The sequence below is a fragment of the Macrobrachium nipponense genome, chromosome 4, assembly GCF_015104395.2.
Source record: "Macrobrachium nipponense isolate FS-2020 chromosome 4, ASM1510439v2, whole genome shotgun sequence".
NCBI lineage: Eukaryota > Metazoa > Arthropoda > Malacostraca > Decapoda > Palaemonidae > Macrobrachium > Macrobrachium nipponense.
In genome coordinates, this window is record NC_061100.1 from 133624133 (window position 1) to 133637352 (window position 13220).

At 42.0% G+C, this 13220-nt stretch overlaps 1 protein-coding gene across 1 annotated transcript in view; it reads right to left on the reverse strand.

Annotated features, from left to right (window-relative positions):
• The window catches only part of LOC135211189 (T-complex protein 1 subunit delta-like), a 70631-nt gene that overhangs the window by 11895 nt on the left and 45516 nt on the right, over positions 1-13220 (reverse strand). The window contains exon 3 of the mRNA XM_064244404.1: positions 4572-4753. Within this exon, the coding sequence (XP_064100474.1) occupies positions 4572-4753 (182 nt within the window). The remainder of the gene's footprint in view (positions 1-4571; positions 4754-13220) is intronic.

The window sequence follows — 13220 nt, forward strand, 5'->3', positions numbered from 1 at the left end:
ATGCAGCCAACACTGTACCTTGTGGCACACCGGATATTACCTTAGCTTCATCCAGTTTCTCATTGTATGCAATAACTATCAGTTTTCTGTTGTGTAAAAATTCTTTTATCCATCTTCCTACTTTGTCCACAATATTAAGTTTTCTAATTTTCTTGTCTAATATATTATGGTCTACCTTGTACAAAGCTTTTGCAAAGTCTAGATAAACCACATTGATGTTTACACTATAGTATTCTTTTCCAAATGATAAATCATATGTATACAGAAATTTGTAAAGTAACTAAGTCTACGGGCATAGCCAGCCCTATTTCACAGCAAAACCAGCTGTTTCAGGGAATCCCTTCTCACCCTTCAGAGGGGGGAGGGGGGAGGTAGAAATTTTGGGAGCCCAGGCTCCTGGGGGTTTCCGGGCTCCCGAACATAGGTTTCGACCTTCCCAGGGTGGAAACCCATCTCCGTTCCGAATCTCGGTCCCATCAGACCGACAGCCCGGGCGCCCATACCAATCATACATACATACTTTGCCAAATATATAAAAGATTTTCATCCCTTATTCCTGTATCATTATCTTCATTATCAATTCCAGGGGTAAATACTCTTATCTTTCTGCTAATATGTTGCATATTTCATTTTTTTCATTCATTAATTTCCCTTCATTTCTTAGAGGGGAGAGAGAGAGAGAGAGAGAGAGAGAGAGAGAGAGAGAGAGAGAGAGAGAGAGAGAGAGAGAGAGAGAGAGAGAGAGAGAGAGAGGATTGACTGTTCTTGCCCGTTCCTCTCTGAACTTACGGTGTTCTCACTCTATCACACAAAACTTTTATTTCCTACAACTGCTTCGTTTGCGTGAACGCGAGCGAAAGTTGAGCAGAGATAAATGCAGTAAAAGCTGGCGAGAACTTGCCACGTCTTGCTATGCATCTATCTTCTCTGTGATTGAACCTCACAAAGAGGGCTACACCGAGGACCTCCTATCTCGTTCAGATGCACTGTCCAGAGGAACAGTGACATCTATCTTGGCATTTGAAGAATAGCCATTCCTCACTTACAAAAGTGGAAATAGCATTCCAGTTCCCGCTCCAGAAAAAGCAGGCGAGCCGAAGAGACAGCCAACTGCTCCCTCCTCCCCAGTGAAAGGATAGACCCTTAGAAGTCTCAAGTTTGACTTCTCAGGGGCAGAGAAACTACCTACCTCTTCTTAGGCCATGGAAGCATGGCAAAGGATCGCACTGATCAAGAGCAGAGAGCTCAGCCAAACCGAGTCGAGTGAGCTGAGCAGATCACCACTACATAATCACGAGTGGTGATCGTCAGCGAAGAACTATCACTTTTCCCAATTCCCAATTAACTGTTCTTAGGCTAAAGAGGGATTTCTGTGTCTGCTGTCCTACATGTTAGGACCCTAAGGTCCAAGACACAGGGACGGTACTTGACCATTCACCTACAAGGTGTTGCATACATTACCAAGGTTTGCATAACTCCAAACCAGACTGATGAGCGAACTCATCTGTACTGGTGAAGGCTCTTCTAGCTATCCAAGCACTTGTGATAGAGCGTGCTCAGCAAGAAAACCTGACTTTTGCGAGACAATAAGCGGGCAAGCCTCAGTAATTTCCAAAGTGTAAGCATAAATTTCAAATGAAAACACTGCTTCGTCCTGATAGTTAAAGGGCGAAAATATGTAATAAGTGTAGGCACCCTTGCCGCTGATCATCAACACATGAAGGATAAAGGCAGCTGGTAAGGCTATCACAAAAATTACGTTTGTATATTAATTATTAAAGTTAAGTACAATATGTATTCACTCAAAATATAAAAAGATCCTACCAGGAAATCGTGATTAACAGCTAGTCAGCAAGAGCTCACAAACATACATCTTCCTTGGAAAACAGCCGAAAGCAAAGTGGAGTGTTTACATCCAATCAGGTGGGCATATCCACCTACAAGACGTAGTTACTGCCTAACCCCCTTGTTCAAGAATTTAACAGCCATATTCCAGCCTACGCTGAAAGTAATTCCTGATGAAAAGGACCAAGGGTTTGTATATCATGTAGGAACAAATCACTATAGGCAGTCCCCGGGTTACGACGGGGGTTCCGTTCTTGAGACGCGTCATAAGCCAAAAATCGTCGTAAGCCGGAACATCGTCCAAAATCCTAAGAAAACCTTACTTTTAATGCTTTGGGTGCATTGAAAACTATGTAAACTGCATTCTTATTGCATTTTTCATAAAAAAACCTTTAAAATTTTAATTATTTTGCATATTTGGGGTCATATTTCATCTGCCAGATCAGCGTTGTAGGCGTAACCCTGGAACATGCGTCATAACCCTGGAAACAATGTCTGATGAATATAATTGAGAAGCGCCTTAACCTCGGAACGTCGTAACCTGGGGACTGCCTGTATAGTATGTATCCAAAGTACAAATTACATTTATACAATCTGTTGCCTTTCACACAAAACACCAATGTCAACTATAGTCAAACACATCCTTTTTGGCCACTGAGGCGTTGGCCGTGTTAAGCCTAGATTTTCCGCACAGTTGCCACAATTCTATAAATATGCCACAGCAGTGACGACGAAATGTGTCTGATATTTTTTATAATAACTAAATATATGGTAATTACACTGTCTTATAATAAAACTTCATTTATCTAAGAATGACTACGTTTTTGATAAGAGAATTGATATTAAAAATGTTTTCCTGAGATTTGACAACACCGGTCATTGTGCTCTGCGGCCACCTCTCTCCGTCTGCGGACACCGAAGGTCATTCTGTGTCACTGAGTCACTGACCCAACATGGATATATCTCCTACTCTTCGCTGCTCCCGCCTGCATAGTCAAGCAAAGGAAACAATTTACAATGTAAATTGGTACTTTTTTAGATGAAAAGGCCAGCGGTGCACCTTTGTTACCATTCACTCAATCCCTTGCTCGGACAGCCAAAGCCACCAAAGCAAGTGAAAGGAGTTAGAAGGATCTGCAGCAAACCAAACTGAACACAAGAAACCTGTCTTCCATTCGCCAACAAAAACTCAGCCTGCAACAGTTATTAACTTTGATGACTTTGATAAGTGTATCCTAAGAAGAATTGTATTGGCATTGTACGAGAGAAGTGAAATCCCTACTCTCAACAAAGTCATGGAAGAGCTGAAGGAGAAAATATCTTACAATGGTAGCGTTGAATCACTTCGAAGAGCCCTGTTGCAGATTGGCTTCCGATTTTCTCAAGTTGATGGAAGTAAGTTCCTTATGGAACGAAATGATGTTGCTGTTGCTCGCAAGAGATTTTTGAGAGATGTGGCAAGTCAGACGGTCCTTTGAAAACCTTGTTTTTCTTGACGAAACCTGGATCAATCAAAATTACACTGTTGCAAAGTGTTGGACTGACATGGCCTCCAAACAAGCAACAGGAGTAAAGCTGCCTACGGGAAAAGGAAATTGCCTCATCATTCTACATGCAGGAACGAAAGAAGGCTTTGTCGAGAATGCTGAATTATTTTTCCAAGCAAAAAATGATGGTGATTATCAAAAGCAGATGAATGCTGCAGTTTTTGAGCAATGGTTTAAAACCCAGTTGTTACCCAACATCCCCCCCGAAGTCTGTAATTGTGATGAACAACGCATCATACCACACGATGGTGCTTGACAAAAACCCAACAAAATCTTGGAGAAAGGAAGCAATAAAGGACTGGCTTACTAAGAAGGGTGCACATCTACGTGACGACATGCTGAAAGTGGAGTTCTCTGAACTCGCAAAAAATGACTAATGGAAAGAAAACTTGCGTGATTGACACACTTGCTTTAGAAGCAGGACATAAAGTTGTACGACTACCCCCATACCACTGTCAATACAACCCAATAGAGCTTATATGGGCGCAAGTAAAAACTTACATATCCAAGAGAAATACATTCAAAATTGCTGAACTTAAGCATTTAGTCAAAGATGCTTTAAACACTGTGAAAGAGGAAAACTGGAAGCAGGCAATAAAACACGCTGAGAAACTTATAGAACAAGATGCGAAGCAAGATATAGCAGTTGAGCGATTTATAGTCATTCGTCATTAACATCGAGGACAGCTCAGACGAAGAATCTCATTAAACAGCATGGAGAGGATTAGGCCTACTGGGGAGACCTCTATAAAAAAAACGCACCTTGACTTTTACCTTCATGGTGGTGTGGAAACAAAGACAAAATAACAAAGATCAATCTCAGAGAGAGAGAGAGAGAGAGAGAGAGAGAGAGAGAGAGAGAGAGAGAGAGAGAGAGAGAGAGAGAGAGGTACCTGGGTAGACGTGGCAACGGTGGGGAAAATCCCCGGTATATTCGACCAACGCCTCAGTGGCCAAAAAGGATGAGTTTGACTATATGAACTTTCACCCATAACCTTTGAAAAATGTTACAGAATGCAACAACTACGCTAACATCGTAAAACAGAACATGCAATGATTTTTCAAGTACAGTAAAAATTTCTATGATCATATTGCAAACCTCCTAAACTCTAAAATAATTTGAAGGTAGATCATTTACTCTATTCATGGCATAATAGTAAATATTTTACTCAACAGTACCTTGGAATTAAGAGAGGTATTCGCACTCTTCAGAAGAGAAGAACGATCCGATAGGTCAACTGGAATGGCCATAGACTCCAGAACTTCTACCGCTTTTGATGCGAAATGAAGAAGCGAATCAGAAATGTTGGATGGATGAAAGCCTTTGGTTAACAACATTTGTGCAGTTTCCAACATAGCACCTGAAACAGAAAAATACAGAAATCATTTTTACCTTGAATAAACTCTTTTAACACTAGCCAAATGGCAACTGATTCTCCTGGCAGACATCTACAACATGGCTGTCGACATGTCATAGACCTGAAATTTGTGGAGCACAAACTCCAGAGGGCAACATAGGAAATGCCCTACCAAAACAAAATTATGTGGCAATTCTAAATACAATGACATTATCTATAAGAAAATGGTCCCACTTACCACAGGCACCCAACCAGAATAAAGATTTTGTATGGAACTCTTGGTAACAAAGTAAAGCCAATCATTGTACTCAATCATTTAAAAAACAGTCAATAAAGAATAATGATTCAAAGGATGAAACTTATTTCCCAAAGACTGGAGATTGGCAGATATATTTCCTAGGGAATACAAGTTGCATTTATCTGCATTCTGTGTAAATTTATCTTCACTGGAGGAGAAGAGAGATAAAAAAAAAAAAAAAAAAAAAAAAAAAAAACTGGGTTAACAGAAAAGACTAGTCTTGGTTTACTATATTCTAGACAAAAAAATTATGGTTGACTAAACCAGATGTAGCACTACAATAAATCTGAACAATTGTACACCGACATCACATAGTTTTGGCTATTTAACAGCTACAATGTTGACCAACTGCAAAACTACTTGCCATTTCTAGAACATGTCCATGTTTTAACTTATGCTTACCTAGAAAATTATACTTTTATAATAAGTTTTATTAACACTTACCCAGTAACTATACAGCTGTAGTTTCTACTTCGACGGCAGCTTGAATTTCCAAATTTATGGTAAAAACTTCCTTCAATGTCTACTAGGTGAATAGTCTCCAACCCCCTCACTAGGAGGGAGAGACAACTACATGAAAATACCTAAATTTTGTTTGCCCTCCAGTCCATAAGATAAGTGTCATGTAAGGGGAGGAGGGTGGGCTTTTGGATGCCAAGTGCAGAGGTTCAAATTGTGGTCCTGAAAGCCATTAAGGATACGAATAAAGATTTTGTATGGAAACTCTGGTAACAAAGTAAAGCCAATCATTGTACTCAATCATTTTTTAAAAAAACAGTCAATAAAGAATAATGATTCAAAGGATGAAACTTATTTCCCAAAGACTGGAGATTGGCAGATATATTTACTAGGGGAATACAAGTTGCATTTTATCTGCATTCTTTGTGTAAATTTATCTTCACTGGAGGAGAAAGAGAGAAAAAAAAAAAAAAGAAAAAAAAAAAAAAAAAAAAAAAAAAAAAAAAAACTGGGTTAACAGAAAAGACTAGTCTTGGTTTACTATATTCTAGACAAAAAAATTATGGTTGACTAAACCAGATGTAGCACTACAATAAATCTGAACAATTGTACACCGACATCACATAGTTTTGGCTATTTAACAGCTACAATGTTGACCAACTGCAAAACTACTTGCCATTTCTAGAACATGTCCATGTTTTAACTTATGCTTACCTAGAAAATTATACTTTTATAATAAGTTTTATTAACACTTACCCAGTAACTATACAGCTGTAGTTTCTACTTCGACGGCAGCTTGAATTTCCAAATTTCTAGGTTAAAAACTTCCTTCAATGTCCTACTAGGTGAATGTCTCCAACCCCCTCGCTAGGTGGGAGAGACAACTACCATGAAAAATACCTAAGATTTTTGTTTGCCCTCCAGTCATAAGATAAGTGTCCCATGTACTTTTGGATGCCAAGTGCAGAGGTTCAAATTGTGGTCCTGAAAGCCATTTAAGGACTACGTCCAATCTCCAGGAAACCAGCTGCTCCTTCTTTAGGTTGACTGCATTTTCAAAGATATAATGAGGTCTGAGATGTCTTGCTTTGCAAAATATCCACAACTTGGCAGAGATCTACAACCCTAATTATTGATAACTTCCGACCCCTCTCATGTTGATCGTGTAGACCAGTGGCAGGGTTAATCAAAGGCAGACATAAAAAAACTGTGTTTATTTACCTCTCAGTCCCAACCTGACAAGTGTCTACCCCGTTTCCAATCGCTTCCCCTTTCCCGCTCACAACATAAACATGAACAAACATCACAAACAAAAGACGAGCGCGATGCGCAACATTGTACACAAACATCCTCAACAAAGTTAACATCTCAGATCCTAGATACAGGAGGAAATCCGCTATTTGTGTCAGAGTTGTTTTAGAAGAGACGTCATTTCTTATACATTACAAGCTAAAAATTGACTACTTCGTCTGATATACTTTGTTGGAAGATGTCGTCTGCTACTTTCAATTGCTTGGGACGCAGCTCGTGAAAAACCATTAAAACGAAGGAGTATGACTTGTCAGAACCTTGTCAGGGCCAGAGTGGACAGTTTTGGTGAAGCCTCCAGAAATGGGGTTGACTGAGCAGCTCTGGCATGGTGGGGAGTAGCCTCAGGTAGTCTACTATAGGGATGGTACATAGGTCAGGGAACCATTCTTTTTGCGGCTAATATGGAGCTACTAGTTATGCGGACATTATGATGAGATTGGAGTTTGTTTAGCACTCTCTTACACATCAACTTCTAGGTTGAACCAGTCCAATAGGAAGGCAGCTGTCGCCCATGCTCGAGGGTCCAAAATGCATTCATAGCCTTCAAACAGGATGAATCTTGACTTAGATTATTTACTATTCATATTATCAATCAAGACACTTGCAATCTCTGGGGAAAAATAATTGCCTTTGCCTTATAAATAGTTCTTGAATGTATCACTACTCAAGTACATAGACCAAATACTTTTGCGTCTGTTTTTTTACTTACAGGCTTTGGTTACAATTGCATTAAGTAATCTTGATGATACGTCATTAACGGGTATCATAATCGGTTACTGAATTTGATTACTTTGAATTCTACTAATAATTTGAGCAATCAGTTATTTGCAAATATTTATTTTATTCCTTAATATTAGAACCGGATTTGTTTTGAGACTTTATGAAAACTTTTTAAAATAAACTTTTATTTTAGAAGGTAAACAGTATTTCTGTTACTTTAAAATACATACAGTATTTCTGTTACTTTAAAATACATACATATTTGAATATATGAAATGCTATTTCATATATTTATAACATACGCATTAGCGTTACTTTAGAATACATACATATTTGAATATATGAAATGCTACTTAATTCAAATATTCATAAATGATATTTATTGTATTCTTTTTCTGTTGACCCTTTATTTATTAATGATAGTATTTCTTGTGCAAGGGCCAACAAATTTTTTCCCGATCCTACAGAGTAAGCTGTCAATGTGATCGGAGTGTCCACCAGAGGTGGCTTCTCTGTGAATGGAGTTGAGTAGCCTACCTTTAAAACCTGCACTATCCAAGGTTCTGGCCCTCTTTCGCCACAGTCCTTCTTAACCAAAAATTTGATTAAACGACAAATTCAATCTAAATTAATAATGAAAAAGTGGCTACAAGGCCAAATACTTCATCACAGTGAAGTAGCAAGATCGAATCCGATGGAAAAATAAGATTCTCTCCTGCAGTGAAGTAACAAGATAGAATCCGATGGAAAAGCAAGATGCTCTCCTACAACGTGTTAGTTCTTGGACAGCAGAAACAAAATTGAGGTATTTTCATGTAGTTGTTCCTCTGCCTCCCCCAGTGAGTGGGGGGAGCCTATTCACCTAACAAACACTGAAGTTCTAACTGTGAATTTGGAAATTCAAGCTGCCTTCGAATTAGAAACTACAGCTGTATATTTACTGGGTAAATTAAATCTAACAGATTTAAGGAAAAGCCTCTGAAATAAGAGGAATCCAGTCAAAACAAGGTGCCTGCCTGTTTTCCAGTAATTTCTGCAAGCATTGTCAACTTCTGTGGGAACAAAGATGGGTAAAATCTTTACCAGGACTTTTAATAACAATTCACACAGGAGACTTCAAAGAATATCAACATACTTTCAATAATTCAGGAATTAAGAACACATCTGTGGGGATCAAAGAGAAATGATATTGTTAAGATACAATAAAGTTTGTTCATACTTACCTGGCAGATATATATATAGCTGTATTCTCTGAAGTCCGACCGAATTTCTAAAACTTACGACACACGTAGTGGGAGTTAGGGTGGTTAGTACCCATTCCCGCCGCTGGGAGGCGGGTATCAGGAACCATTCCCATTTTCTATCAGATTTCTATCTCCACTGTCTCCTGAGGGGAGGTGGGTGGGTACTAAAATTATATATATCTGCCAGGTAAGTATGAACAAACTTTATTGTATCTTAACAATATCATTTTGTTCATGAAACTTACCTGTCAGATATATATATAGCTGAATCCCACCTTAGGCGGTGGGAGAGACAGAAAAAAGGATTTTAGAAAACATATAAATGTATATGATTGACATCTTGGTTCCTTACCTGTTAGCATAGCTGACTTCGTGATTACTGTCACCCAAGCCTGCTTCTGCTTCACTAGAGTTACCAACAAGGTAGTGACCTATGTAGTTGGTGCGCTCTAGATGATCTGTCAACGGGGACGGGACCACAATGTGACTAGACCATGACCATACTTCCGAGGGCAACGAGGCAAAAACCACCACCTAAGTTAGCCTAACAACAAACTCCCATATACCAAAGGCTAAAGGAAGGGACGACTGTACTCGGCAGCCGACCCTATACAACCATAAACATACAAATATTAAAAACTCACCTACCCTTTTCTATGGGAAAGGATGAGTGCTACCTCCTGCCCCCAAAATAGTGTGCGGCGACGTATGGTCCGAGAGAGTAACAGCTTTCATAGGTCGTTCTCACCTCCCGTAGGTAGTGAGAGGCGAACACTGAGTTACTCCTCCAAAAAGTAGCACTTAAAATGTCTTTAAGACCATGTTTTTTCTGAAAGGCTATTGAGGTCGAAATAGCCCTTACTTCGTGCGCGTTAACTTTAAGTATCTTCAAGTCACTGTCTTTGCAAGAAGCGTGCGCCTCTTTAATGGTGTTTCTTAAAAAGAATGCCAGTGCATTCTTGGACATGAGCATGTTTGGTCTCTTGACCGAACACCATAAGTTCTCTGCAGAACCTCGGCAATCCTTCGTTCTACGAATATACTCTCTAAGAGCCCTAACAGGACACAGGACTCTTTCTGGCTCTTGACCAATGATCTCTGCCATACCCTTGATCTCGAATGTTCTAGGCCACGATTGGAAGGGTTTCGTTTTTGGCCAGAAACGACATATTCAAAGAGCAGACTGCATTATGCCCTTTGAAACCGACGTGTTTGCTGATAGCCTGTATTTCGCTAACTCTCTTCGCCGTCGCCAGAGCAGTTAGGAATACAGTTTTCTTCGTCAAATCTCGTAGAGACGAAGATGAAAGAGGTTCAAAACTGATTTGACATCAAATATTTTAGGACCACATCCAGGTTCCACGAAGGTAGCTTCGGTAGTGGTACCTTGGTCGTCTCGAAAGATCTCAATAGATCATGGAGATCCTTATTGTTAGCGAGGTCAAGACCTCTATGGCGAAAGACTACAGATAGAACGCTTCTGTAGCCTTTAATAGTTGACACGCCAACTTTAGATCTGTTTCAGATAAAGCAAGAAGTCGGCGATCTGGCTCACAGAGGTAGTGGTAGAGGAAACTCCTTTTCTCTTACACCAACTTCTAAAGGCTGCCCACTTCGATTGGTAAACCGCGATTGATGATGGTCTCCTCGCGGTGGCGATAGCTTTTTTTAGCCACTGATTTAGAAAAACCTCTCGCTCTTGGCCAACTTGTTTTGGATAGTCTGAACGCAGTCAGACTCAGAGCGGAGAGGTTTTTTGTGGTACCTCTCGAAGTGGGGCTGTTTGAGTAGATCTCTCCTTAATGGAAGAGATCTCGGATAATCCACTAGGTAGAACATCACCTCTGTGAACCAGATCGCTGCGGGCCAAAAGGGGGCGATTAAGGTCAACCTCGTCCCTCCGATGCTTGCAAATTTTCTCATCACCTCCCCCAGGATCTTGAAGGGGGAAAAGCGTAGAGATCCAGGCCCGTCCAATCCCATAGAAGGGCGTCTACTGCTACTGCTCCCGGATCGAGAACCGGGGAGCAATACAGAGGAAGTCTCGCCGTCCTTGATGTTGCGAAGATGTCCACTAAGGGGCATCCCCAAAGACCCCACAGTTCCTGGCATACTTCTTGATTGAGAGTCCACTCTGTCGGCAATAACTGTCCTTGTCGACTGAGGAGATCTGCCCGGACGTTCTCGACTCCAGCAATGAATCTTGTCAATATTGTGACTTCTCTCTCCTTCGCCCAAAGCAGGATCTCTTTTGCTAGAGAAAACAGGGAGCGAGAGTGTGTTCCTCCTTGTTTCTTCAAGTATGCCAGGGCTGTGGTGTTTGTCCGAGTTGATCTGAACCACACGACGGGAGACTTTGTTCTGGAAGAACTGGAGCGCTAATTGAACCGCTGCCAGCTCTTTGAAGTTGATATGCCAGGTTACCTGTTCCCCTTCTCCAGTACCTGACACTTCCTCCCCCCCACTAGAGTTGCTCCCACCCCGTGGATGACGCGTCGGAGAACAACACTAGGTCGGGGTTCTGAAGCTTGAGGGATACGCCCTCTGACAGCTTCCACGGATCGAGCCACCATCTTAGATGGTTCTTCACCTCTTCCGAGATGTTTAACTTCATGTCGAAGTTGTCCTTTTTCTGTCCAGCAGTCCGACAGAAAGAACTGAAGAGGTCGGAGGTGTAGCCTCCCCAGGGAAACAAACTTCTCCAGCGAGGGAAATGGTCCCCAGCAGACTCATCCATTCCCTCACCGAGCATGAATCTTTCCCTAGAAAGGCTGACACTTTTTTCTATGCCTTGTTGCTGACGTTCCTGGGACGGAAAAGCCCGAAAAGCCACTGAATCCATCTGAATCCCCAGATACACGATGGACTGTGTTGGGGTCAGATGTGACTTCTCGAAGTTCACCAGAAGTCCCAGGGACGCAGCTAAAGACAGAGTCGTCTTCAAATCCTTCAGGCACCGGGTCTGCGAGGAGGCTCGTATGAGCCAGTCGTCTAGATAGAGCGAGATTCTGATGTTGGAAGATGGAGGCCACCTCGCCACGTTCTTCATTAAGATGGTGAAGATAAAAGGGGCCGTACTCAGTCCGAAACAAAGAGCCCTGAATTGAAAGACCTTCCCTTTCAATACGAACCGAAGGTACTTTCAATCGATTGGGGATGTATCGGGACGTGAAAGTAGGCGTCCTGGAGGTCGAGTGATACCATCCAATCTCCAGGTCTTAAGGCCCCCAGAACTGACTGAGGTGTCTCCATCTTGAACCTCTGCTTCTCTACAAAGAGGTTTAGACGACTTACATCCAAGACGGGCCGCCACCCTCCCGATTGTTTTCGGTCAAGAAAACAATCTGTTGTAAAATCTGGCGTTGCCAGGTCTAAAAACCTGTTCCACTGCTCTTTCTCGAGCATCGGCTCGAGCAGGTCGAAAAGAATCTTTCGCTTTGTTAGCGGATACGATGGGGACAAGTCCCTGGGAGTGGAAGTCAACGGGGGCGGCTTTATGAAAGGGATCTTGTAACCCTTCTCTATGACGTCGACAGACCAGGTGTTCTGCCTCTCTTACTCTCCAGGCTTCTGCAAACAACTGCAGCCTGGCTCCTACCGGTGACTGAAGGCACGATCTCTCACTTCTTACCCCTAGACTTGGAAGGGGCTCTACCTCTAGGAAGGCTTCTTCCTCGAGGAGACGATCTAGCGGAAGTCCCTCCACGAAAGGGCTTCTGCTTTCTAAACTGTTGCGTTCCAGACGCGTTGAAGGGCCAGCCGGACGTCTCGAAGACTGAGCAACAGGTCTTGTGTGGCTGGTTTCTCCCTGCAGACTCACTGCCAGATCCTTCACCATAGCTTGGGGGAAGAGATGACTCGAGAAGGGAGGCATACCAAAAGTTCTGTCCTCTGAGCGGGAGAGACAGACTTAGCCGCGAAGTTGCAATAAAGCGACCTTTTCTTAAGAACCCCTGCTGAAAAATGAGAGGCTAACTCCTCTGAGCCATCCCTGACGGCCTTGTCCATGCATGACAATACACTGGACAGCTCCCCCAAGCTGATCGAGTCTGGCTTACGAGATTGGTTGTCTAAGGCTCCAAGACACCAGTCTAAAAAGTTGAAAACTTCTAAGGACCTAAATAGTCCCTTCAAAGATGGTCCAGTTCGGACGTCGTCCAAGAAACCTTAGGTCGATGCTAAAAGGCCCTCTTGAGGCACCACCACGCTGGCGAAATCACCTTGAGCCGACGTAGGAACCTTCAATCCTAATTCCTCGCCTGTCTCATACCACATCCCTGCCTTACCGCTAAGTCTAGACGGAGGCAGGGCGAAAGTAGTTCTTCCTTTTGCTTTCCTAGACTCCATCCAGGCGTTTACCTTCCGGAAAGCTCTTTTCGTAGATAACGACGTCTCATGTTCTTTCCCCACCGAAACCTGGAGACTTACTTGTCTTCGA